At 48.7% G+C, this 27,061-nt stretch overlaps 1 protein-coding gene across 18 annotated transcripts in view; it reads right to left on the minus strand.

Annotated features, from left to right (window-relative positions):
• Positions 1–27,061, minus strand: part of NRXN3 (neurexin 3) — a 573,277-nt gene that overhangs the window by 85,616 nt on the left and 460,600 nt on the right. Inside the window, exon 1 of one of the 18 annotated variants that reach the window (XM_077267479.1) lies at positions 1,075–1,368. The exons of the other annotated variants lie outside the window; for them this stretch is intronic. Within the exon in view, the coding sequence (XP_077123594.1) occupies positions 1,075–1,234 (160 nt within the window). The 5' untranslated portion in view covers positions 1,235–1,368. Of the gene's footprint in view, positions 1–1,074; positions 1,369–27,061 lie in introns of those variants that run through there. 18 annotated transcript variants of the gene reach the window in all.

Below are 27,061 nucleotides of genomic sequence, written 5' to 3' on the forward strand. Positions count from 1 at the left end.
TCCCCAGGCACCTGTCCATCAACAGGGTCTCTCTCCAGTCACCTGCCCACCCACAGGGTCCCCATCCCCAGGCACCTGTCCATCAACAGGGTCTCTCTCCACAGTCACCTGCCCACCCACAGGGTCCCTCTCCAGTCACCTGTCCATACCCAGGGTCCCCATCCCCAGGCACCTGTCCATCAACAGGGTCTCTCTCCACAGTCACCTGCCCACCCACAGGGTCCCTCTCCAGTCACCTGTCCATACCCGGGGACCCTCTCCGCAGTCACCTCGCCATCCCCGGGGACCCCCTCCGCAGTCACCTCGCCATCCCCGGGTACTCCCTCCGCAGTCACCTATCCATCCGCAGTCACCTGTCCACAGTCACCTGTCCATCAGCAGGGTCCCCATCCGCAGTCACCTGTTCATCCGCAGGGTCCCCCTCCGCAGTCTCCTGTCCATCCGCAGGGTCTCCCTTTGCAGTCTCCTATCCATCCGAAGGGTCTCCCTTTGCAGTCACCTGTCCAGCCGCAGGGTCTCCCTCCGCAGTCACCTGTCCATCCGAAGGTTCCCCCTCCGCAGTCACCTGTCCATCCGCAGGGTCCCCCTCCGCAGTCACCTGTCCATCCGCAGGGTCCCCCTCCGCAGTCACCTGTCCATCCGCAGGGTTCCCCTCCGCAGTCACCTGTCCATCCGCAGGGTTCCCCTCCGCAGTCACCTGTCCATCCGCAGGGTCCCCATCCGCAGTCACCTGTCCATCCGCAGGGTCCCCCTCCGCAGTCACCTGTCCATCCGCAGGGTTCCCCTCCGCAGTCACCTGTCCATCCGCAGGGTCCCCCTCCGCAGTCACCTGTCCATCCGTAGGGTCCCCCTCCGCAGTCACCTGTCCATCCGCAGGGTTCCCCTCCGCAGTCACCTGTCCATCCGCAGGGTCCCCATCCGCAGTCACCTGTCCATCCGCAGGGTCCCCCTCCGCAGTCACCTGTCCATCCGCAGGGTCCCCCTCCCCAGTCACCTGTCCATCCGCAGGGTCCCCCTCCGCAGTCACCTGTCCATCCGCAGGGTCACCTATCCATCCTCCCCTCCTGCACGCACCGTGTCCTCCGCGCAGAGCGCTGGGCGTCCGGTATATGGACACGGGCTCCGGGTGGTGATGCGCTCTCCCTCCGTGGTAAGTCCGGGCAGAGGCGCTCAGCACACAAATCCACAATAGCGACCAGAACGGGAGCGCAGCCAGCGCGCAGCCAGGGCGCATCGTCTCAGCGCAGCGCCAGGCGCTCGGTGCTCATGGTCCGCTCCTAGTCCCGCCCGCTCTTGGCTCCATGTCGCCCAGTAACTCCTGCACCAGCCAGGTGCCCGCACGGACTGCGCCGCTCAGGTGCGCTCAGGAGCTCTGACTGCCCGCTGGGCGTGGTATTCAAATAGCAGCGCGCCTCCTAGCCAATCAACGGCGAGACTACAGCTCGTAATTAACCCGCTCATGTCCGCTACACTGAACGGCGGCAGAGAACCGCGCTGGAGGAAGAAGGACACCGAGAGAAAAGTAGTCTGAGGACGGGGGTGAAGAGGTAAAGAGGAGAGAGCAGAGATAAATAAGGGTGCAGAGATAAAGAGGGGGAGCAAAGCTACAGAGCTGGCAGAGAAAGAGGGAGTCAGAGATAAGGAGAGGGATCAGAAATAAGGGGGCAGAGATAAAGAGGGGGGCTGACAAAGGGGGGTAGAGATAAAGAGAAAGGTGCAGAGATAAAGAGGGGAGCAGAGATAAAGAGAAAGGTGCAGAAATAAAGAGGGGTGCAGAGATAAAAAGGGAGCAGAGATAAAGAGGAGCAGAGATAAAAAGGGAGCAGAGATTAAGAGGGTGCAGAGATAAAGAGAAAGGTGCAGAGATAAAGAGGGGTGCAGAGATAAAGAGAAAAGTGCAGAGATAAAGAGGGGAGCAGAGATAAAGAGGAGCAGAGATAAAAAGGGAGCAGAGATTAAGAGGGTGCAGAGATAAAGAGGGGTGCAGAGATAAAGAGGGGGGCAGAGATAAAGAGGGGAGCAGAGATAAAAAGGGGGAGCAGAGAGAAAGAGGGGACAGAGATTAAGAGGGGGAGCAGAGACAAAGGGGGGTGTAGCGATAAAGAGGGGCAGAGATAAAGAGCAACTGGGGAGATAAAGATGGGAGCAAAGATAAAGAGGGGAGCAGAAAGCAAGATGGGAGCAAAGAGAAAGAGGGGTGCAGAGAGAAAGGGGGAGCATAGAGAAAGAGGGGACAGAGATTTAGAGGGGGAGCAGAGACAAAGAGGCGATGTAGAGATAAAAAAGGGGCAGAGATAAAGAGGGAGCAGAGATAAAGAGGGGTGCAGAGATAAAGAGGGGGAGCAGAGAGAAATAAAGCAGAGAGAAAGAGGGGACAGAGATTAAGAGGGGGCAGAGACAAAGAGGGTGTGTAGAGATAAAGAAGGGGCAGAGATAAAGAGGGAGCAGAGATAAAGAGGGGTGCAGAGATAAAGAGGGGGAGCAGAGAGAAAGAAAGGAGCAGAGAGAAAGAGGGGACATAGATTAAAAGAGGGAACAGAGACAAAGAGGGTGTGTAGGGATAAAGAAGGGGCGAGATAAAGAGGGGAGCAGAGATAAAGAGGGGTGCAGAGAAAGAGGGGGAGCAGAGAGAAAGAAAGGAGCAGAGAGAAAGGGGACAGAGATTAAGAGGGGAGCAGAGACAAAGAGGGGTGTGTAGAGATAAAGAGGGCAGAGGTGAAGATGGGGAGCAGAGATAAAGAGGGGTGTAGAGACAAAGAGGGGCAGCAAAGATAAAGAGCGGGCAGAGAAAGAGGGAGGCAGATATAAGGAGAAGGATAAGAAATAAGGGGGCAGAGATAAAGAGGGGGCAGAGATAAAGAGGGGGCAGAGATAAAGAGGGGAGCAGAGATAAAGAGGGGGAGCAGAGATAAAGAGGGGGAGCAGAGATAAAGAGGGGTGCAGAGATAAAGAGGGGGAGCTGAGATTAAGAGGGGGAGCATAGATAAAGGGGGTGCAGAGATAAAGAGGGGGTGTAGAGATAAAAAGGGGTGCAGAGGTGAAGATGGGGAGCAGAGATAAAGAGGGGTGTAGAGAGGGAGCAAAGATAAAGAGCGGGCAGAGAAAGGGAGGCAAATATAAGGAGGGGGATAAGAAATAAGTGGGCAGTGATAAGGAGGGGGCAGAGATAAAGAGGGGAGCACAGATAAAGAGGGGGAGCAGAGATAAAGGCGGGTGCAGAGATAAAGAGGGGGAGCAGAGATAAAGGGGTGCATAGAAAAAGAGGGAGCAGAGATAAAGGGGGGGGGGTGCAGAGATAAAGAGGGGTTGCATAGATATAGAGGGGTGCCGAGGTAAAGAGGAGCAGAGATAAAAAGGTATAGAGATAAAGAAGGGGGCTGACATAAAGAGGGGGAGCAGAGATAAAAAGGGGACAGAGACAAAGAGGAGGAGCAGAGATAAAGAGGGGGAGCAGAGATAAAGAGGGCAGAGAAAGAAAAGCAGAAATGAAGAGCAGTGCAGAGAAATAGGGAGGCAAAGATAAGGAGGGGATCAGAAATAAAGAGGGGGCAGAGATAAAGAGGGACAGCAGAGATGAAGAGAGCAGAGATAAAGAGGAGGGTGCAGATATAAAGAAGGGGCAGAGATAGAGAGGGGAGGAAGCAGAAATAAAGAGAGGGGAGCAGAGATGAATGGGGCAGCCCAGGAACCGCAGCAGCTTAGCCATGAAGTGGAGATCCCATAACGTTACAGAGCGGGGGGGGGGCGCCGAGTGCTGTAGAGCAGAAATGTCACCACCGCTCTGCTGACCCCATAACTGCAGAGTCCAGGCTTCCTCTGGTATCCTCCGGGAGCTTCATGGCTGAGTAGCTGTAAGCAGCCGTACATCACCAAGCACAATGTCGAGCATCGGGTGGAGTGGTGTAAAACTGCCACCACTGGACTCTGGAGAAGATGTGTTCTGTGCAGTGATGGATCGCACTTCTCTATCTGCGTCTGATGGAGGGGTCTGGGTTTGGTGTTTCCAGGAGGACGTTCCTCCCCTGACTGCATTTTGCACCCTGTACATATGGTGGAGCAGGATAATGCTATGGTCTTGTTATCAGGGGATGACCTTGGACCCTCTGCTCCAGTCATGGGAAATGTTAATCTTCAGCACAAGACAGTGGACAACTGTAGCATTAGCTCTGTGGGAACAGTTTGGGGAAAACCCTTATCTGTTCTCAATGGCGGTGCCCAGAGAATTAGATCCATAAAGACATGGAGGGAACATGAGCAGCTGCACAGAGCCTGGACCCCAACCAGCACCATGGAGATTGTGAGCCTGGCCTCCAACAATAAAGGTGTCTGACCCCACAAATGGTCTTCTGGATAAACAGGCAAACATTCCCACAGACGCCTCCAAAATCCATCAGAAAAACCAGAAGAGCGAGAGCCGTTATAGCTGCAGAGGGTAGATGTAGATAAGGACAGAGAAGCCCCTGGAGGTGGATATGGGGGCACATACTTTTCTCTATATTAATGTCTATGGATGTAGATGAGGACAGAGAAGCCCCCGGAGGTGGACGTGGGTGGCACACATACTTTTCTCCGTATTAATATCTATGGATGTAGATGAGGACAGAGAAGCCCCCGGAGGTGGATGTGGGGGGCACATACTTTTCTCCATATTAATGTCTATGGATGTAGATGAGGACAGAGAAGCCCCTGGAGGTGGATGTGGGGGGCACATACTTTCCTCTATATTAATGCCTATGGATGTAGATGGTGGACAGAGAAGCCCCTGGAGGTGGATGTGGGGGGCACATACTTTTCTCCATATTAATGTCTATGGATGTAGATGAGGACAGAGAAGACCCTGGAGGTGGATGTGGGGGGGCACATACTTTTATTCATATTAATGTCTATGGATGTAGATGAGGACAGAGAAGCCCCGGAGGTGGATGTGGGGGGCACATACTTTTCTCCGTATTAATGTCTATGGATGTAGATGAGGACAGAGAAGCCCCGGAGGTGGATGTGGGGGGCACATACTTTTCTCCATATTAATGTCTATGGATGTAGATGAGGACAGAGAAGCCCCGGAGGTGGATGTGGGGGGCACATACTTTTCTCCGTATTAATGTCTATGGATGTAGATGAGGACAGAGAAGCCCCCGGAGGTGGATGTGGGGGGCACATACTTTTCTCCATATCAATGTCTATGGATGTAGATGGTGGACAGAGAAGCCCCTGGAGGTGGATGTGGGGGGCACATACTTTTCTCCATATTAATGTCTATGGATGTAGATGGGGACAGAGAAGACCCTGGAGGTGGATGTGGGGGGGCACATACTTTTATTCATATTAATGTCTATGGATGTAGATGAGGACAGAGAAGCCCCGGAGGTGGATGTGGGGGGCACATACTTTTCTCCGTATTAATGTCTATGGATGTAGATGAGGACAGAGAAGCCCCCGGAGGTGGATGTGGGGGGGCACATACTTTTCTCCATATCAATGTCTATGGATGTAGATGGTGGACAGAGAAGCCCCTGGAGGTGGATGTGGGGGGCACATACTTTTCTCCATATTAATGTCTATGGATGTAGATGAGGACAGAGAAGCCCCCGGAGGTGGATGTGGGGGGCACATACTTTTCTCCGTATTAATGTCTATGGATGTAGATAAGGACAGAGAAGCCCCTGGAGGTCTATGGATGTAGATAAGGACAGAGAAGCCCCTGGAGGTGGATGTGGGGGGCACATACTTTTCTCCATATTAATGTCTATGGATGTAGATGAGGACAGAGAAGACCCCGGAGGTGGATGTGGGGGGCACATACTTTTCTCCATATTAATGTCTATGGATGTAGATGAGGACAGAGAAGCCCCCGGAGGTGGATGTGGGGGGGGCACATACTTTTCTCCATATTAATGTCTATGGATGTAAATGGAGGACAGAGGAGCCCCCGGAGGTGAAATGTGTAAGTGTCCGAATACTTTTGTCCATATGGAGGCAGGGGAACTATTCCCGTTTATGGTGGGTGGGCCCTAGTCACAAGACACCCTTGACATTCTCCCCCTGTAGCAGGAGTAATGTCTCCCCAGATTCAGGTGGCGAGCTCCGGACACGTCACTGGGCCCTCGTCCAGTATTCTGCACACTCCACAAACATCAGTGTTAATTATCTTCAGTAAATTCCAATTCTGCACGTTCATAACGACCCATCAAGCCTCTCGTAAAATAAGATAGCCCCATAAATACTAAAATCTCATCTTTTCATTAGAAAAAAAAGTCTAAAATACGGGTCTCCATCCTCACACATCTACACTTTTATTCCAGTGAAGGAGGCCAGCTTCACCGCCCCAGGAAATAAAAAGTCATTCTTCGCCATCATGCCATCTCTTCTAGAAGAGCTGCGGACGGTGCCAAGTGCTACAGCAAAGGATGCTTACTTTAATTACTGCACAAAAAAGAAAAACTAACTGGCAGGAGCCATTTCTACCTGGACCAGTTCCGCCTGGTGCCGGAGACTCTTCAACTCAGCCGGCTGACCTGTCGTTACACTTCTATTATCCCAAAGCTAAGGCCGGCGTCACACTAGCGAGTTTTACGGATGTATGAGAGGTGCAGAAAATACGGATTGCATACGGTACAATGATTCTCTATGGCCCAGCTCCTATCTGCCGTATTTTACTGATCCGTATTATACGGTCTTGTACGGCCGTAGAAAATCGCAGCATGCTGCGTTTTTCACCGTATTGCGCAAAAAAAAATCGCCAATGAAAGTCTATAGGGGCGAGAAAAATACGGATTACACACGGACCATGCGTGTGACTTGCGAGAAATACGCACCGGTGTTCTATAGAAAAGCCGGCAATTCAGTGCGGTGTACAGTAAAGTCACACTGACAGAATAGAATAGAATAGGTAGAATAAATGTCTACACATAGAATAGGTATATATATGTCAGTGAGACACATATATATATATATTTATATTTCATACAGCGCTAGATATAAAAGCCGGTAATTCAGTTGCCGGCTTTTGCCATCTCCTTCCCAAACCCGACATGATATGAGACATGGTTTACAGACAGTAAACCATCTCATATCCCTTTTTTTTTTGCATATTCCACACTACTAATGTTAGTAGTGTGTATGTGCAAAATTTGGGCCATCTAGCTATTAAATTAAAGGGTTAAATCGCGGAAACAATTGGCGTGGGCTCCCGCACAATTTTCTCCGCCAGAGTGGTAAAGTCAGTGACTGAGGGCAGATATTAATAGCCTAGAGAGAGTCCATGGTTATTGGCCCCCCCGGCTAAAAACATCTGCCCCCAGCCACCCCAGAAAAGGCACATCTGGAAGATGCGCCTATTCTGGCACTTGGCCACTCTCTTCCCACTCCCGTGTAGCGGTGGGATATGGGGTAATGAAGGGTTAATGTCACCTTGCTATTGTAAGGTGACATTACGCCAGATTAATAATGAAGAGGCGTCAATTATGACACCTATCCATTATTAATCCAATAGTACGAAATGGTTAATAAAACACACACACATTACTACAAAGTACTTTAATGAAATAAAGACACAGGGTGTTTTAATATTTTATTAGACTCTTAATCCACCTGAAGACCCTCGTTCTGTGAAAAAGGAAAAATATAAAAACAACAATATCCCATACCTTCCGTCGTTCAGGTCACGTCCCACGATGTAAATCCATCTGAAGGGGTTAAATCATTTTACACCCAGGAACTCTGCTAATGCAGTGCTAGTGGCTGTAAAACCGGGGGAATGAATGGAATGCAGGGGAATGTCCTGTAGTTACCTTGAGTCGCGGTGATGCGCCCTCTGCTGGATGTCCGCATATGAACTCGAGCCCACGCTCGAGTTCATATGAGGACATCCAGCAGAGGGCGCATCACAAGGTGACATTAACCCTTCATTACCCCATATTCCACCACTACAAGGGAGTGGGAAGAGAGTGGCCAAGTGCCAGAATAGGCGCATCTTCCAGATGTGCCTTTTCTGGGGTGGCTGGGGGCAGATGTTTTTAGCCAGGGGGGCCAATAACCATGGACCCTCTCTAGGCTATTAATATCTGCCCTCAGTCACTGGCTTTACCACTCTGGCGGAGAAAATTGCGCGGGAGCCCACGCCAATTTTTTCCCGCGATTTAACCCTTTAATTTAATAGCTAAAGGGCCCAAATTTTGCACATACACACTACTAACATTAGTAGTGTGGAATATGCAAAAAAAAAAAGGGATATGAGATGGTTTACTGTATGTAAACCATGTCTCATATCATGTCGGGTTTGAGAAGGAGATAGCAAAAGCCGGCAATTGAATTACCGGCTTTTATGCTATCTAGCGCTGAATTATATATATATATATATATATATATATATATATATATATATATATATATATATGTCTCAATGACATTAGGCACCTCCCACTGCCCTGGACACAGGATGGGACATCACGAACCTCCCACTGGCCTGGACACAGGTTGGGACATCAGGCACCTCCCACTGTCCTGGACACGGAGTGGGACATCAGGCACCTCCCACTGTCTTGGACACGGGGTGGGACATCAGGCACCTCCCACTGTCCTGGACACGGAGTGGGACATCAGGCACCTCCCACTGCCCTGGACATAGGATGGGACATTAGGCACCTCCCACTGCCCTGGACACGGGGTGGGACATCAGGCACCTCCCACTGTCCTGACACGGGGTGGGACATCAGGCACCTCCCACTGTCCTGGACATGGAGTGGGACATCAGGCACCTTCCACTGTCCTGGACACAGGATGGGACATTAGGCACCTCCGACTGCCCTGGACACGGGGTGGGACTTCAGGCACCTCCCACTGTCCTGGACACAGAGTGGGACATCAGGCACCTCCCACTGTCCCGGACACAGGATGAGACATCAGGCACCTCCCACTGTCCTGAACACGGAGTGGGACATCAGGCACCTCCCACTGTCCTGGACACGGAGTGAGAAATCAGGCACCTCCCACTGGCCTGGACACGGGGTGGGACATCAGGCACCTCCCACTGTCCTGACACGGGGTGGGACATCAGGCACCTCCCACTGTCCTGGACATGGAGTGGGACATCAGGCACCTTCCACTGTCCTGGACACAGGATGGGACATTAGGCACCTCCGACTGCCCTGGACACGGGGTGGGACTTCAGGCACCTCCCACTGTCCTGGACACAGAGTGGGACATCAGGCACCTCCCACTGTCCCGGACACAGGATGGGACATCAGGCACCTCCCACTGTCCTGAACACGGAGTGGGACATCAGGCACCTCCCACTGTCCTGGACACGGAGTGAGAAATCAGGCACCTCCCACTGGCCTGGACACGGGGTGGGACATCAGGCACCTCCCACTGTCCTGACACGGGGTGGGACATCAGGCACCTCCCACTGTCCTGGACATGGAGTGGGACATCAGGCACCTTCCACTGTCCTGGACACAGGATGGGACATTAGGCACCTCCGACTGCCCTGGACACGGGGTGGGACTTCAGGCACCTCCCACTGTCCTGGACACAGAGTGGGACATCAGGCACCTCCCACTGTCCTGGACACAGGATGGGACATCAGGCACCTCCCACTGTCCTGAACACGGAGTGCGACATCAGGCACCTCCCACTGTCCTGGACACGGAGTGAGAAATCAGGCACCTCCCACTGGCCTGGACACGGGGTGGGACATCAGGCATCTCCCACTGCCCTGGACACGGGGTGGGACATCAGGCACCTCCCACTGCCCTGGAAACGAGGTGGGACATCAGGCACCTCCCACTGCCTTGGACATGGAGTGGGACATCAGGCACCTCCCACTGTCCTGGACACAGGATGGGACATCAGGCACCTCCCACTGTCCTGGACACGGGGTGGGACATCAGGCATCTCCCACTGTCCTGGACATGGGGTGGGACATCAGGCATCTCCCACTGCCCTGGACACAGGGGGGACATCAGGCACCTCCCACTGCCCTGGACACAGGGGGGACATCAGGCACCTCCCACTGCCCTGGACACGAGGTGGGACATCAGGCACCTCCCACTGCCCTGGACACGGGGTGGGACATCAGGCACCTCCCACTGCCCTGGACACAGGATGGGACATCACGCACCTCCCACTGCCCTGGACACAGGGTGGGACATCAGGCATCTCCCACTATCTGCACATTTAGCAGTGTAAGGCCATGTGCACATGCTGCGGATTTTGCTGCGGATCCGCAGCGTTTCCGCAGCTGCGGGTCCGCAGCGGTTTCCCATGCGTTTACAGTACAATGTAAACCTATGGGAAACACAATCTGCAGTGCACATGCTGCGGAAAAAAACGCGCGGAAACGCAGCGGTTTACATTCCACAGCATGTCAATTCTTTGTGCGGAATCCGCAGTGGTTTTACACCTGCTCCATAATAGAAAACCGCAAGTGTAAAACTGCAGTGGAATTTGCACAAAAACCGCAGTAAATCCGCAATAAATCCGCAGGAAAAAAGCAGTGCTTTTGCCCTGCGGATTTATCAAAATCAGTGCGGAAAAATCCGCACACCATTCCACAGCACATATGTGCACATACCCTTACACCACTTTGTAACATAAACATCTATGGTCATGTACCCGATTTAATGCAATAAAGAAATGCTGTAAATATTCCTCCACAGCAGGAAACAAGCAAAAAAACCATCCCTTTTTTCTCCAGCGAAACTATCTCCCCTCCATTCAGAGAAGGACTGCCAGTCACAGTGATAGCAGGGAGGGCGCCGATAATTATAGAGAATTTTATATCAGTAACAAGCAAGAGACTAAATCACTGCTATCCTATCAGTGTTTTCCTGCAGGCTTCGGACAGTGCTGGCTACAACGAGTACAGGCAGAGTGCGGGCTACAGACAGAGCAGGCTACAGCGAGTGCAGGCAGAGTGGGGGCTACAGACAGAGCAGGCTACAGCGAGTGCAGGCAAAGTGCGGGCTACAGACAGCAGGCTACAGCGAGTGCAGGCTACAGCGAGTGCAGGCAGAGTGCGGGCTACAGACAGCAGGCTACAGCGAGTGCAGGCTACAAACAGAGCAGGCTACAGACAGCAGGCTACAGCGAGTGCAGGCAGAGAGCGGGCTACAGACAGAGCAGGCTACAGCGATTGCAGGCTACAGACAGAGCAGGCTACAGTGAGTGCAGGCAGAGTGCGGGCTACAGACAGAGCAGGCTACAGGGACTGCAGGCTACAGCGAGTGCAGGCTACAGACAGAGCAGGCTACAGCGAGTGCAGGCAGAGTGCGGGCTACAGACAGAGCAGGCTACAGCGAGTGCAGGCTACAGACAGAGCAGGCTACAGCGAGTGCAGGCAGAGTGCGGGCTACAGACAGAGCAGGCTACAGCGAGTGCAGGCGGAGTGCGGGCTACAGACAGCAGGCTACAGCGAGTGCAGGCTACAGACAGAGCAGGCTACAGCGAGTGCAGGCGGAGTGCGGGCTACAGACAGAGCAGGCTACAGCAAGTGCAGGCAGAGAGTAGGCTTCATCGAGTGCAGATAGAGTGCGGGCTACAGACAGTGCAGGCTACAGCAAGTGCAGGCAGAGTGCGGCTACAGCAAGTGCAAGCTACATCGAGTGCTGGCAGAGAGTGTAGGCTTCATCGAGTGCAAATAAGAGTGTGGGCTACAGACAGTGCAGACAGAGAGTGCAGGCTTCATCGAGTGCAGGCAGAGAGCGGGTTACAGACAGTGCAGTCTTCAGACAGTGCAGACTACATCAAGTGCAGACAAAGAGTGTAGGCTTCATGGAGTGCAGACAGAGAGTGTAGGCTTCATGGAGTGCAGACAGAGAGTGTAGGCTTCATCGAATGCAGACAGAGATTGTAGGCTTCATTGAGTGCAAGCTACAACAAGTACAGGCTACAGCGAGAGTAGGCACAGAGTACAGGATACAGCGAGTGTCAGCAGAGAGTGCAGGCTACATCGAGTGCAGAGAGTGCAGGCAGAGAGTGTAGGCTTCATCGAGTGCAGATAGAGTGTGGGCTACAGACAGTAAAGGCTACAGCGAGTGCAGGCAGAGAGTGTAGGCTTCATCGAGTGCAGACAGAGAGTGTAGGCTTCATCGAATGCAGACAGAGAGTGTAGGCTTCATGGAGTGCAGACAGAGAGTGTAGGCTTCATCGAATGCAGACAGAGAGTGTAGGCTTCATGGAGTGCAGACAGAGAGTGTAGGCTTCATGGAGTGCAGACAGAGAGTGTAGGCTTCATGGAGTGCAGACAGAGAGTGTAGGCTTCATCGAATGCAGACAGAGTGTAGGCTTCATGGAGTGCAGACAGTGTAGGCTTCATCGAATGCAGACAGAGAGTGTAGGCTTCATGGAGTGCAGACAGAGATTGCAGGCTTCATCGAGTGCAGTCAGAGAGTGTAGGCTTCATCGAGTGCAGGCTACAGCGAGAGTAGGCACAGAGGGGATTACATCTCTAGTCTGGAGAGTGAGCCCTCACAACTGCTGACAATCGCTGCTTTCACAATGACAATCAACTCATTACACCCATATGTACGGATGGTGGCTCTCCCCAGCCCTGGGCACCAAAGTACAGACATGGACCCTTACAGGTCCATCCTTCTACTGCCAGCAAGCTCCAGGGTCCAGTACTGGAGTTAGTGATTCTGATGATGAGCCCAGATGTTTCAGTAAGAAGCAGCATTTGTAGGCAGTATTGTTCTCCCAGGTGCTTCACACCAAAGTCTGTGACATAGGGTGATTCCTTGTGTGCACAGGGCTGTATATCAGTACAGATGATGGTGGCACTTTGGTGCGAACTGTTAGGGATGATTCTTTGTACTCAGAGAAGCTCCCGATGTTGGCGCCTTGGAGAGCTGAGATGCCAGGTTTATAAATACTTCTCATCTTCACAGCTTCCCTCGTCTGTCACAGAATCTGTGGAAGGTGCCATTCTCCCCCTCAACCCACCAGGTACCAGGCCCTAACATATGTTCTACAGGAGATGGGGGTGCAGACATCTTCTATGATCAGTAGACTTGGGAGGGTGAATGTGAGGGTGATTCCAAACACCCAGCGATGGCTCTGGGATCCTGAGCGCCAACCTGCGAGCAGTAACCAGGATCTCACCAAACCTGCCACCATGACACCTGCACTGAGAGCATTCTGTTCTGGCAGGACCCCATAAAGCCCCCCCATCTGCTGACTGGTTGGGTCAGTAGAAGTGGAGAGGGGTCATCAGCCTCACTGGTAAGTTCAGGACTGATGACAGCTCACGTTGCCTCCCAGCCAGGGCAGGTGTCTCTGTATTCTGATGAGTGGTGTTTGCGGTCAGGTTAATATCCGGATGAGTGCATGCAGGATCCCTCTCCTCACCTCTGTGTCATCCTGTGCATGATCCCTCTCCTCACCTCAGTGTCATCCTGTGCAGATTACATTAAATATCTGATCTAGATTTTCAGAATCCTTTTTCTGTGCTGTTGACTGCTGTGTGCACTGGGACGGACGAGCCATCTCCCATTACTGATTGCTGTCACTGACGCTATAGACAGCTCATGTAAATTACATTTACAGCAAATTAATGGCCCTTGGGTGCTAGTCTGTTATGATGATGGCAGATAACGTGACACCTGACAACCCCAGATCATTCTGCAAATATCCAGGACGGGTACACTGAGTGTCACCTCTCCTTTGCTTCATCCTTTGATTACAAGCAATGATGCACAGTTAGAGGCTGGAATAGGCCATAACATAATCCTAGTGGAGTCCTGGCCCCGGAATCTATACGAGAACAAAGGAACCGAGTATTGATCTGCATGTAATTCCTGGGGGCTTACAAGAAATCTACAGAAGATCTTCACCTCTTGCCCGCCACCCCATCTGTCCCGCCACCAGTTCAATTAGCTGCTATGGATGAGCAGAACATGGAGTTAAATGTTTCCGATTAGAGGTGGCTCCGGGGCTCAGTGTCTTTCACCTGTAGGTGAGCTGCGAAGATCAGTAGGACAGCACATAATATGTGGCAGGTCACAGTCGAGACCGCAGATGTCTGGCTGACAATTAGATTGAACAATCCATCCTTTTGTACAAAGATATGTATAGCTGTCCGGACACCACGGTCCTGTACATAATGTCAGTGACGCAACAACAAGCCGTTAGGTATGTGCAGCACCGAATGTCTGACACGTGCCCAACAGCGTACAGATAACGCGCCATTACTAAGCAGTATGCGATATGACTCCATGAGGGAGGGACCCACTGTGTCCTGGCCGCACCGGCTGCAGAGCAAAGTGGGTCATTACATCCCTCTCTTATGACCAGATGCCTCCATAGTAGGTCTTTACATTTAGGTCTCGTAACCAGGTCCCTCCATCATTGATCTTTACATCTCTCTTGTGATCAGGTCACTCCACAGTAGGTCTTTACATCCCTCTTGTGATCAGGTCCCTCCATCGTGAGTCTTTACATCTCTCTCGTGACCAGGTCCCTCCATCATGCGTCTCTTTACATCTCTCTCGTGACCAGGTTCTTCCATCGTGGGTCTTTACATCTCTCTCATGCTAGGTCCCCCCATTGTGGGACTTTATATCTCTTCTGTGATCAGATCCCTCAATCGTGGGTCTGTACATCTTTCTCGTGACAGGTCCCCCATCGTGGGTCTTTATATCTCTCTCTTGTTCAGGTCCCTCCATCGTAGGTCTTTATATCTCTTCATGACCAGATCCCTCCATCGTGGGTCTTTATATCTCTTGTGACCATGTCCCTCAATTGTGGGTCTTTACACCTCTCTTGTGACCAGCTCCACCCATTACATGTCTTTATATCTCTTCTGTGATCAGGTCCCTCCATGGTGTGCTTTACATGTCTTCTGTGATCAGGTCCCTCCATGGTGTGTCTTTACATCTCTTCTGTGATCAGGTCCCTAAATCGTGGGTCTTTACCTCTCTCTTGTGACTAGATCCCCCCATTGTGGGTCTTTACATCTCTCTCATGACCAGGTCCCTCCATCGTGGGTCTTTACATCTCTCTCATGACCAAGTCCCTCCATCGTGGGTGTTTATAGTTCGTCTATGATCAGGTCCCTCCATTTTGGGTCTTTATATCTCTTCTGTGATCAGGTTCCTCCGTCGTGGGTTTTTACATCCCTTCTGTGATTAGGTGTTAGCCGGAGTATTACCACAGCAGCGCGTGTTACTTCATATAAGCAGCAGAATCCAACGTAAGGCAAACTGTGTTTAATATATGCAGCTTGAACTGGAACAAAATAAGAAAGCTTTGACAGTAACTACCGATATAATCTAGTCCATGTAACACATGTCTCTCTGTGAAGGAAACAGCAGCAGACTGATGCAATCAGTGAGTGTCCTCTGACCCTTTTTTTTTTTTTTTTACAAACTTTAACAATCACAGCATAGCTGACAAATGAACACTCATAGACATTCAATGCAGACTACAACAGGAATGGAGTTGTTGCATTTAAACTTATTCCAACACCCCCACTCAACAACTGCTTATCCTGTTAGTCCCATTGCAGTTCTGAATTCTTCAAACTTGGCTCTTGACAATGGCTTTGTCAAAACATCTGCTAACATCTTGTCAGATTCACAGTAAACAAACTTTAGAACTTCACGCTCTACTAAGTCACGCAAGTGATGATGTTTAACATCAATGTGCTTTGTTCTTGCACTTATCCTTTCACTGCTGGCGAGCTTGATACATCCTTGGTTGTCCTCATAGATAACAGTTGGTTCAGCTAGTGGTTTGCCGAATTCTTCCAAAAGTTGCTTCAACCAAATTAACTCTTGACTTGCATGAGCAGCTGATGTATATTCTGCTTCTGTAGAAGACAATGCAACTGACACTTGTTTTCTACTCGACCATGAGATTGAAGTGTGTCCTAACTTGAACAAGTAACCACTTGTTGATCTTCGATCACTTGAGTCTCCAGCCCAATCTGCATCTACATATCCTCTGAGAATTAGATCTCCTGATGCAGAAATCTTTAGACTTAACTCTTGGGTTGCCTTAAGATACTGAAGAAGTCTCTTAATTGCATTCCAATCTCTTTGGCGTGGCTTGCTTACACGTCGGCAGAGAATTCCCACTGTGGCTGAGATATCTGGACGGGTTGTGGTTGCTATGTATAGAAGTGCCCCCACTGCTTGTCTGTAACTGTCATTTGTGGGTAGCAGATCTTCTTCTCCTTCCAATTTTAGGTAAGATGGATCCATTGGAGTTAATATGCCTTTGGCTTCTGACATTCCAAACTGGTTTAGAACTGTGGAGATTTTAGAATTTTGATTAAGAAGAAAACTTCCATCTTCCTCTCTCTGGATTTGGATTCCCAAATAGTATGTCACATCTCCAAGGTCCTTGGTCTCGAAATGCTTGTTCAGAATTTGACCTAGTTTTGAAATTTCTCTCTCTTCTTGATGCGCTATTATTACATCATCCACATATAGAATAACATACATCCAATCTTGTGATACACTTTTTGTATACAAACATGGATCCGCTTGAGACCTTTTAAATCCTTCGTCGATTAACACTTTGTTCATCTTAGTGTTCCATGCTCTTGCTGATTGCTTAAGGCCGTAGAGAGATTTTTGCATTCTGCAAACAAGGTTCTCTTTACCCCTTTTAACATAGCCTTCTGGTTGAGTCATGTACAGCTCTTCTTCAATGTCTCCATGTAGAAAGGCTGTTTTGATGTCAAAATGTCTTACTTTCATCTGCTGAACAGCAGCTATGGATAATAAAGTTCTGAATGTAGTTTGCTTGGCAACTGGAGCAAAAGTAGCATCATAATCTTCACCATATTTTTGTGAATATCCTTTTGCGACCAATCTTGCTTTAAAACGGTGAATATTACCTTCGGAGTCATATTTGTTCTTAAAGACCCACTTACATCCAATTGCTTTCTTGCCTTGAGGTAGCTCTGTGAGCTCCCATGTTTTGAGCTTATGAAGGGATTCCATTTCTTCATCAGCAGCTTTTATCCATTTTTGCTTCTTATGAATAGGCAGTTTTTGCATTTCCTGCCATGACTGTGGCTCTTCTTCTGGAATTGATCTGACCATATAAGAAAGGCGTTTAGCTGGAATTCCTTTATTTGATCTTTCTGATCTTCTGATCTCCTGAGGTTGGCTTGGTTCTTCTGTTTCTTTTTCAGTACTTTCAGAGCATATCCAGACTTCAGTATTTTCTTTGAGATTCTCTTCAATGTCTGGAATCACTGACTGAAATTCTTGTTCCTTAGGTTGAATTATTTGCGTAACCTCATGAAATTTGAGCGATACTGAGTTTTCATCAATCACTACATCTCTGCTGATTGTTACTGTGTTGGTCTGTGGATGCAGGATTCTGTATCCTTTCTGAGTTTCACTGTACCCCACAAGAACTCCTTCCTTTGCATGAGATTCCCACTTAGAACGTTTTTCTTTGGGAACATGCACAAAAGTTTTGCTTCCGAATATCCTGAGATGCTTCAGGTTGGGCTTCTCACAGTTCCATAGCTCATACGGAGTTTTACTTGTAGCTTTACTTGGCAGTCGATTTTGAAGATAGGTAGCAGTCATGATGGCTTCTCCCCAATATGTTGTAGGTAGGTTTCCATCAAATAGCATACTTCTTCCACTTTCACAAAGAGTTCGGTTCTTTCTCTCTGCTGTGCCATTCTGCTCTGGGTTGTATGGAACGGTTGTCTGGAACACGATTCCATTCTTTTTCAGGATGGTTTGCACTTTACCACTTGTATATTCAGTTCCATTATCTGCTCGCAGTACCTTTGGTATTCTTCCAAATTTGTTAAGAACTGCAGCAAGATATTCTTCAAGTTTCTGTGGAACTTCATCTTTACTTTGAAGTAGGTAAGTAACAGTATATCTGGAATAATCATCAATGAATGTGAGAAAATATCTCTTCTTGCTGGGAGTAAGAACACTCATTGGACCACACACATCTGTATGTATCAAATCCAGTATCTGTGCAGATTTAGTAGTGCTTACTTTAGGAAACGATTTTCTGGACATTTTCCCTTTTAGGCAACTTGTGCACTTCATTGTTTGATTACACTGGTTGATTGCAATACCATTTGCAAGTTGAGCTAGTTTCTTTACTGCTTCTGGATCTCTGTGGCCTAGGCGTCTGTGCCACACATGAATACAGTCCTTATGAAAATCTTGTCTAGCACTGTAAACAGTTTCATTGCATTTCAGCTGATAAAGTTCATCTTTGATTTTTCCTTCGGCAAGGGTATGACCCTTCTTTGAAATGATGCATCTGTCATCCTTAAATGTAACTATATTTCCTTGTTGTGCAAGCTTCTTTACAGATAAAAGGTTACTTTCAAGTTTGGGAACATACAGCACGTCTTTAACTGGGATTTTTCTGACTTGTGCTGAGGATTGAACTTGACAATGGAAATAACCATCTCCTATTCCTTCTGATGTCATATAGTGACCATTAGCTAAAATTACCTTTTCAGACTTGCTTTCATCTAGATTAATGAAGAAATCCTTATCACGTGTCATGTGAGCAGTCGCTCCAGAGTCAATACACCAAACATGGTTTGCATATGGGCTTGTGCTGACCCCAAATGCAGTCGCAATACATGCATCTTCCTTCTTTACAGCTGTTTTAACCTTTTGATGACTGTCCTGCTTTTTAAACTGATTCATTCTTGCTTTCCACACTCTGCAGTCTGCTTTAAGGTGACCAGGCTTTTTACAGACAAAACATTCACGAGTTTCCTTTAAATGACTCTGAGCTTTAGAAAAGTACTGTGTCTTTAATGCTGTTTCTGCTTTGCATATATTATTGCTAATAGTCTCTGACTTTCTCTTGTATTCATCTGCAAGTTTCCCTTTCACATATTCTAGTGTGAGTTCATCATCTGGTCTGGCATCTAATGCAGTCACAAGCGTGTCATAACTTTCTGGAAGACCACTTAATAGTAATGCAGCAACATGAAAATCTTTAATTTCTTCACCAATACCCCTTAGGCGCTCCACAATCTCTAGGGTGTTTCTGATATAGTCCTGCATATGCTGGCCATCACTTAATTTAGACTGATACAGCTTTCTCATAAGATATAGCTTATTGCTGAGATTTGACCTTTCATGCACTTTCTGTAATTCTTCCCACATTTTCTTTGCAGTATCACATTTGCATACATGTACAATCTGGTTATCATCTATGCTGAGGGAAATAGTGCTTTGTGCTTTCTGATCAGTCTCTAGCCAATCACCCGGTACTGGGTCAGGCACAGGCTGTTCAATACATTTCCATGTACCCTCTCTTATAAGTAACATCTTTACCTTGAATTTCCAGGAGCTGTAATTGTGATTTGTGAGACTTGGCACTGTGTACTTCACTGCATTCCTTTCTGTAGACATTCTTGTCTCTTGTACCTCCTTTTTTTTGTTTGTTACTGGCCCTTTAAGCTGCGCTGTCCGGTGCTCTGTACACTGCGGTACCTTTGCGTTCCGGTGTCCTTGTATTCCGGGGGTTCCTCTGTGCTGTCTGCGCTTGGCTCGCTGCTTATTCCGGTGACTGGGCTTTTTACCATTTACTTTCCGGTGGCTGGGCCCATAACCTGTTAGCCGGAGTATTACCACAGCAGCGCGTGTTACTTCATATAAGCAGCAGAATCCAACGTAAGGCAAACTGTGTTTAATATATGCAGCTTGAACTGGAACAAAATAAGAAAGCTTTGACAGTAACTACCGATATAATCTAGTCCATGTAACACATGTCTCTCTGTGAAGGAAACAGCAGCAGACTGATGCAATCAGTGAGTGTCCTCTGACCCTTTTTTTTTTTTTTTTACAAACTTTAACAATCACAGCATAGCTGACAAATGAACACTCATAGACATTCAATGCAGACTACAACAGGAATGGAGTTGTTGCATTTAAACTTATTCCAACATTAGGTCCCTCCATCGTGGGTCTTTACATCTCTATCGTGACCAGGTCCCTCCATCTTGGGTCTTTACATTTCTCTTGTGACCAGATCCCTCCATCGTGGATCTTTACATCTCTCTCGTGACCAGGTCCCTCCATCGTGGGTCTTTACATCTCTCTCGTGACCAGATCCCTCCATCGTGGGTCTTTATTATCTCTTTTGTGATCAGGTCCCTCCATCGTGGGTCTTTTGTTAGAATCTGTTTAGTTTGTGACTATCCTCCATTTTCTGCTGAAGTTCTGGCTACTGGTCTTTTTCCTCTGGTGCTGGGTTTGTCTTGGGTCAGGTGTTTGTATCACTCTGTATTAACCAGCACCTGCCTCTCGGTCTTTGCTGGACAACAGTGTTAATCTGCTTGAGATATACTGTAGCTTGGTGCTTTGCTTTGTGTTCTGTGTGTATTATTTGTGCAGTACTGGTACCTCTGGTTCTGCTAGCCTTAGTTTCTATTTTCTATTGGTTTCTGCAGCCTTCTCTGTTTTCTACTAGGGGGTGACCCGTTTTTGTACCCAGTCCTTAGTTCTTTTAGGGTACCCCTTCCCCTTATCTATAGGTCTTCGCTTGAGAATAACCTAGGATCGTAGGTGGGTCTATTCGCAAGAAATGGGTCACCCACTCCATTGTAGGGTTTCAGCCTAGTCATAGTGCAGGGTCAGTTTTCCCTCTTCTACCTTAGTCCTGTGTTGCAGATCCGTAACATCTTTACATCTCTTCTGTGACCACGTTCCTCCATTGTGAGTCTTTATATCTCTCTTGTGACCAGGTCCATCCATCGTGGGTCTTTGCAGCTCTCATATGACTTACTTTTTTACTTGTAGGTCATTGTGTCTGGCCTGCTCCCAGCTCCCGCCATACATTATACTTGGCACCTTTCATGTCTATTTCATCCCTTCCAGTTTTTCTTATGATATGAACTCCATGACTACATCTGCCAGCGATTAATAAATTAATTTCTACTTATCTGAATGGTTCCTCCAGATCCACCTTGGCTGCAGCTTCTGGGGGATATTTTCAGCTGTGGGCTACTGTATTTTTAGCTCTCTGACTGTAAAGTCAGATATCTGGGATGAGGTTTATATACATCCAGTGTTTATTATTTCCATGGTTAGTGTGTCCGGTCCAGAATACACCTTCACCATCCGCTCTTCATTGTAGGAGGAAGCAGAGATGCATCACGTTAACCTCATGGGGGTGGGGGGATGAGAGGCCTTGCTGAAGGACACTAACTGCGTAGATGAAACACCCAGCTATAGACAGCAATAATTGCTGGAAATTAGAGAAAATTCCTTGGATGGTAAATAGGTGGTGGGGGGCTCATTTTGTGGTTTTACAAAAGGTCAGTGGACCCCACAATTGATTCAACACCTATTGACTTGTTAAGCATTGAACTATTCTGTGTTATGTAATAATATCACAACAAATAAGGGCCATCCCATTACTCCACAATCCCCTCGTCCTCACATGTCAGACCCCATATAACATACCTTATTTCCTAGCGTCTGTACAGGATAAATCTCCCAGTGCAATGCCCAGATCAGTGCCTATTCCAGCTCACAGCCACTGACAATGGCCGCAATATCCCATTAAATATTTCATAACCTGATTATTTCCCTGGCTGCTTGTTCATCTCCAGCATCAATTCTTTATATTGTCTGACATATAAACAAAAGATGTGCTGGGTACAAGTGGAGAAAATAACCCTCATGGTCACCACTTTGTTGTGAGGTGACCCGGGACCAGGGGCTCCTTCCCTCTCCTTAACATTGGGGGTGCCCTAGCTCTCCCTGTTCCCCGGGTGACTTCTGAAGGTGAAGACGCTGGGGTCACATACCTTGCCTTATCTCCTGAATATGCCCTCTGTCTGTACCCTTCCCACACCCAGGGAAGAAGAGGAGTAGTTGTGCACTGTAATACACCAACAAGACGAACAAGGCAACATAAACAGGGGAAATGGAAAATACCAGGCATACAAATATTCACTCACATAAAACAGAGGAATGCACCAGGCAGTTGAGGATGCGGTAAAACCAAAGTAGGAGATGAAAGGGAATTATAACACACTCAAAACCTAGTAACAGTCACAGATAAACCCACCAAATTCCTCACATAACCACCAAACAACTATCCTTCCAGCCATCAAGCATAAGCTAGCTCTGACGATGTGTGTCAGTCAGGACCCAGATTATATAGGCCAGTATAGGAGTGACTAACAGTGCTCAGCAGAGAGCCCTACCTCCCAGAGCACTCAACATGGCCGATTAACCCCTGTACAGACAAAGAAATTTACACCATTTAAAAAAGAGGTGAAGTGCTTCGTTTCAGTGCAGGAGTAGGAGCAATCAGACACTGTGGTCTTCTGGCTCCACTCTGCTGCAGTAAACCCGTGACAATCATCTCCCAGAAACTCAGGCATCTGACAGTCATGTCCTGATGAAGGTGCATCACACAAATATACCATGCTGAACACGTGGTATTGCCGTGCTTCTCATGGAGATGTGAGGACACTAAAAGTCCATTCTTGTGACCGCTCATTCCCTGTGACGGGTGCCGATCATGCTCCCGGTGGATGATAACATATATCCAAGAAACGGGATCTTCTCGACTGAGAACATAGATTTCTCCAGTGTGACAAATAACTTATTGTCTCTGAGTATTTGTAAGACCTGCCTGACATGAACCTGATGTGGCTCAAGGTCAAGTGAATAAGTGAATGTCATCAAGATAGATAACCACAAATCTACCTAACAGGTAACTAAAGATGTAATTTACAAAGTGCTGAAAGACGGCAGGAGCATTAATAAACCTAAATGGCATCATTAGGCTCTCATAGTGTCCCTCAGGCGTATTGAAAGCTGTTTTCCACTCATCACCCTCTTTAATACAAATGAGATTATACTCCCCCTGAGGTCCAGTTTTGAAAACCATTTTGCTCCTACAATCTGATTAAAGAGGATCGAGATGAGAGGGAGCAGATATGGATCCCGGACCGTAATCAGATTGAGTTGGCAGAAATGTAGGCAGGGGCGTAACCTCCCATGCTTTTTCTTTACAAAGAAATGGGGGATGAGGATGGTCTGATATGACGCTTTCCCAAACTTTCCGTGATATAGTCCTTCGTGGCCTGCCTCCCTGGACCAGAAATATTATACAGTCTGCCAGGCTCGGACTGGCCCATAGGTTAACAGGGGAATCCCCCGGTGGGCCCCTGTGCAGATCTTGGCCCCGAACATCACTGCATTGGCAGTACTTGTCATAATTCACTTGCTTCACTCTGTACAGAGAAAAATCAGCATCTAATCATTCATTAACCAAATTACCCAGTTTATTATTATATAGAGACAGGGGCGGATTATAATAGGGTCAATCTGGGTGGTAGCCCAGGGCCCAGCGGTGTGGGGGTCCCTCGGCTACCGCTCAGATTGCCCGCCGCCAGTCAGGGCAGTACTGCCCTGACTGGCGTATGGGCCCGGTGGGCAGAGAGGGGGCCCGCATCGGGCCCCGTCTCATCTGCTTACCGGGCCCCTACCGGCGCTGCGGGAGTTTCACCTATTGATGTGCGGGCGCGCGCCCGCACGTCAATAGTTAACAACAGCCGCCAGCCAAATTGGAGGCTAGCAGCTGAAGTCGGCCGCAGACGCAGTGCACACGTCGCCGGCGTCTGACGTCATTGTCAGTCGCCTGCGAGTGCGCGCTGCTGGAGGGAGCTCGCCGCCGGAGCGCACGGGTCAGGTGAGGAGAACTCGGTTTTGTTTTTTTTTTTGCTAATGGCAATCCGGGGGGCCCCGGCGGGCAAGAATGCTGGAGACACTGGAGCAGATTGCTGGAGACAATGGGGCAGATTGCTGGTGTCGGATACACTGGGGGCAATGCTGGAGTGGAGACACTGGGGCAGATTGCTGGAGACACTGGGGGCAATGCTGGACACACTGGGGGCAATGCTGGACACACTGGGGCAGATTGCTGGACACACTGGGGGCAATGCTGGACACACTGGGGCAGATTGCTGGACACACTGTCTGGGGGCAATGCTGGACACACTGGGGCAGATTGCTGGACACACTGGGGCAATATGCTGGACATACTGGGGCAGATTGCTGGACACACTGGGGGTAATATGCTGGACACACTGGGGCAGATTGCTGGACACACTGTCTGGGGGTAATGCTGGACACACTGGGGCAGATTGCTGGACACACTGGGGAAATGCTGGACACACTGGGGCAGATTGCTGGTGGACACACTGTCTGGGGGCAATGCTGGACACACTGGGGCAGATTGCTGGACACACTGGGGGCAATGCTGGACACACTGGGGCAGATTGCTGGACACACTGGGGGCAATATGCTGGACATACTGGGGCAGATTGCTGGACACACTGGGGGTAATATGCTGGACACACTGGGGCAGATTGCTGGACACACTGTCTGGGGGCAATGCTGGACACACTGGGGCAATGCTAGACACACTGGGGCAGATTGCTGGTGGACACACTGTCTGGGGGCAATGCTGGACACACTGGGGCAGATTGCTGGACACACTGGGGGCAATATGCTGGACATACTGGGGCAGATTGCTGGACACACTGGGGGTAATATGCTGGACACACTGGGGCAGATTGCTGGACACACTGTCTGGGGGCAATGCTGGACACACTGGGGCAATATGCTGGACATACTGGGGCAGATTGCTGGACACACTGGGGGTAATATGCTGGACACACTGGGGGCAGATTGCTGGACACACTGGGGCAATATGCTGGACATACTGGGGAAGATTGCTGGACACACTAGGGGTAATATGCTGGACACACTGGGCAGATTGCTGGACACACTGGGGCAGGACTGGAGGCATGGCCAGAATGTAGATACGGGGCATGATTGGAGACACGGGGCAGAATGAAAGACATGGGGGCAGGATTGGATCATCGGGCAGGATGGATACAATGGAGACAGATGGGGGCAGGATGGGGATATCATATGGGGTAGAATGGATACTCATGAGGGCAGGATGCGATAACATATGGCTGGAGCCAGGAATTAGATAAACAGGGCCAGGATGGGGAATATTATTACCATAGGGGCTAATTAAGGGATATTATTACTGCAGTGATGTATTTATTTTATTTTTTGAGTATACTGTTTTAAATGGGGGGGGCGGTCCTGTTACTGTGCAGAGTGACACTATATCGCCTTTTTTTCTTCATGTGGTGTAATGTAGAAGTTGTGAAAAATTAAGTAATGTGTTCTGCAAGCTCGAGATAACTGTTATTTCCTGCAGAAACGAGTCCTGGCTGGAAGAAATGATGGCGGTCTGTGCTGGATGAAAGATGAAGGACTTCACCTAGAGACGTCACTGGTGAGTCAGTGTTATCTATACACTGACACAATACACTGTATACTATATACAGAGCTCCTGTGTATAATGTCACCAGTGATCGCTGTATAACCTCTACACAGACACTGCATACTAAGTAAAGATCTCCTGTGAATACTGGCACTTATGGTGATAGTATTGTGTTTGTTTTTTTTATTACTGATCAGTATTGTAGAATTCAGTAACTATGTGGTGGTAATATGTGGTCTGGAAATGGTGTTGCGGTATTTGTCCCTTGTATGTGCTATTTGGTCACCAAGTGGTGGTAATATGTGGTCTTGACATGGTGTAGCGGTATTTGTTCCTTGTATGTGATATTATTCGATCACTGTGGTTGTAATATGTGGTCTGTTCATGGTACGGTGGTATTTGTTCCTTGTATGTGATATTGGTCATTTTAAAAATTGAAAAATAAATCATATTATACCTAAATTGTATTGCATATTTTAACAAATATTTAATAGGTTACAGTAGAGTAGGGCCCGGCCAAAAGTGTCTACCGTGTTATGGTGGCGGCTTACAAAATCTTTGTAACATGACACACATGACCCCGTCACATGACCCCGTCACATGACCGGGGGGTAGCCCACAGTGTCTGAACAGCCCGGGGCCCTGGCTACCCTTAATCCACCCCTGTATAGAGATATAGGTAAATTTGTGAACCAGGGTAGTGTAATATGTCTATTCAGGTGAAAAGTGGGCCCCCCCAAATTCAATGTTACTGGTGGGCCCTTGGCAACCCAGTACCAACACTGCAGTCTGCCCTTAGGCAGCTTGGCCTGAGGAACAAGATTAACAGTGCAGTCATAAGGATGATGGGGAGGAAGTTCTTGGGATCCCTGCATTGAAAACACATGCCCAAAGTCAGACAGGTGTTTAAACGCAGACTGGATATTCTCCCTTGCAAGTTGGGTACCCAAGCAGTGTCCTTGGCAATGCTCACAGGGCCGGCTCCAGGTTTTTAAGGGCCCTGGGCGAAAGAGTCTCAGTGGGCCCTCCCTTTAACACATACTACGATTCATGATCGCATATAACACAGCCATGTAGTATATAACAAAGCCCACATAGTATATAACACAGCCGCGTAGCATATTAGAGTATGTGCACACGCTGCGGATCCGCAGCTGCAGGTCCGCAACGGTTTCCCATGAGTTTACAGTACAATGTAAAGCTATGGGAAACGAAATCCGCAGTGCACATGCTGAGGGAAAAAACGCGCGGAAACGCAGCGGTTTAGATTCCGCAGCATGTCAATTCTTTGTGCGGATTCCGCTGCGGGTTTACACCTGCTCCAATAGAAATCTGCAGGTGAAAACCCACAGAGGAAACCACGATAAATCCGCAGTAAAAAACGCAGCGGTTTTGCACTGCGGATTTATCAAATCCGCTGCAGAAAATTCCGAAATGGAATCCGCAGCGTGTGCACAAGCCCTAACACAGCCATGTAGTATATAACAGCCCACGTAGCATATAACACAGCCACGTAGTATATAGCACAGCCCACGAAGCATATAACAGCCCAGATAGTATACAGCACAGCCACATATTATATAACACAGCCCACGTAGCATATAACACGGCCCACGTAGTATATAGCGCAGCCATGTAGTATATAGCACAGCCCACGTAGCATATAACAGCCCATATAGTATATAGCAAGCACAGCCATATAGTATATGACACGGCCCACATAGTATATAGAACAGCCAAGTAGTATATAGTACAGCCCACGTAGCATATAACAGCCCAT

The sequence above is a fragment of the Ranitomeya variabilis genome, chromosome 1 (assembly GCF_051348905.1).
Source record: "Ranitomeya variabilis isolate aRanVar5 chromosome 1, aRanVar5.hap1, whole genome shotgun sequence".
NCBI classification, from domain to species: Eukaryota; Metazoa; Chordata; class Amphibia; order Anura; family Dendrobatidae; genus Ranitomeya; species Ranitomeya variabilis.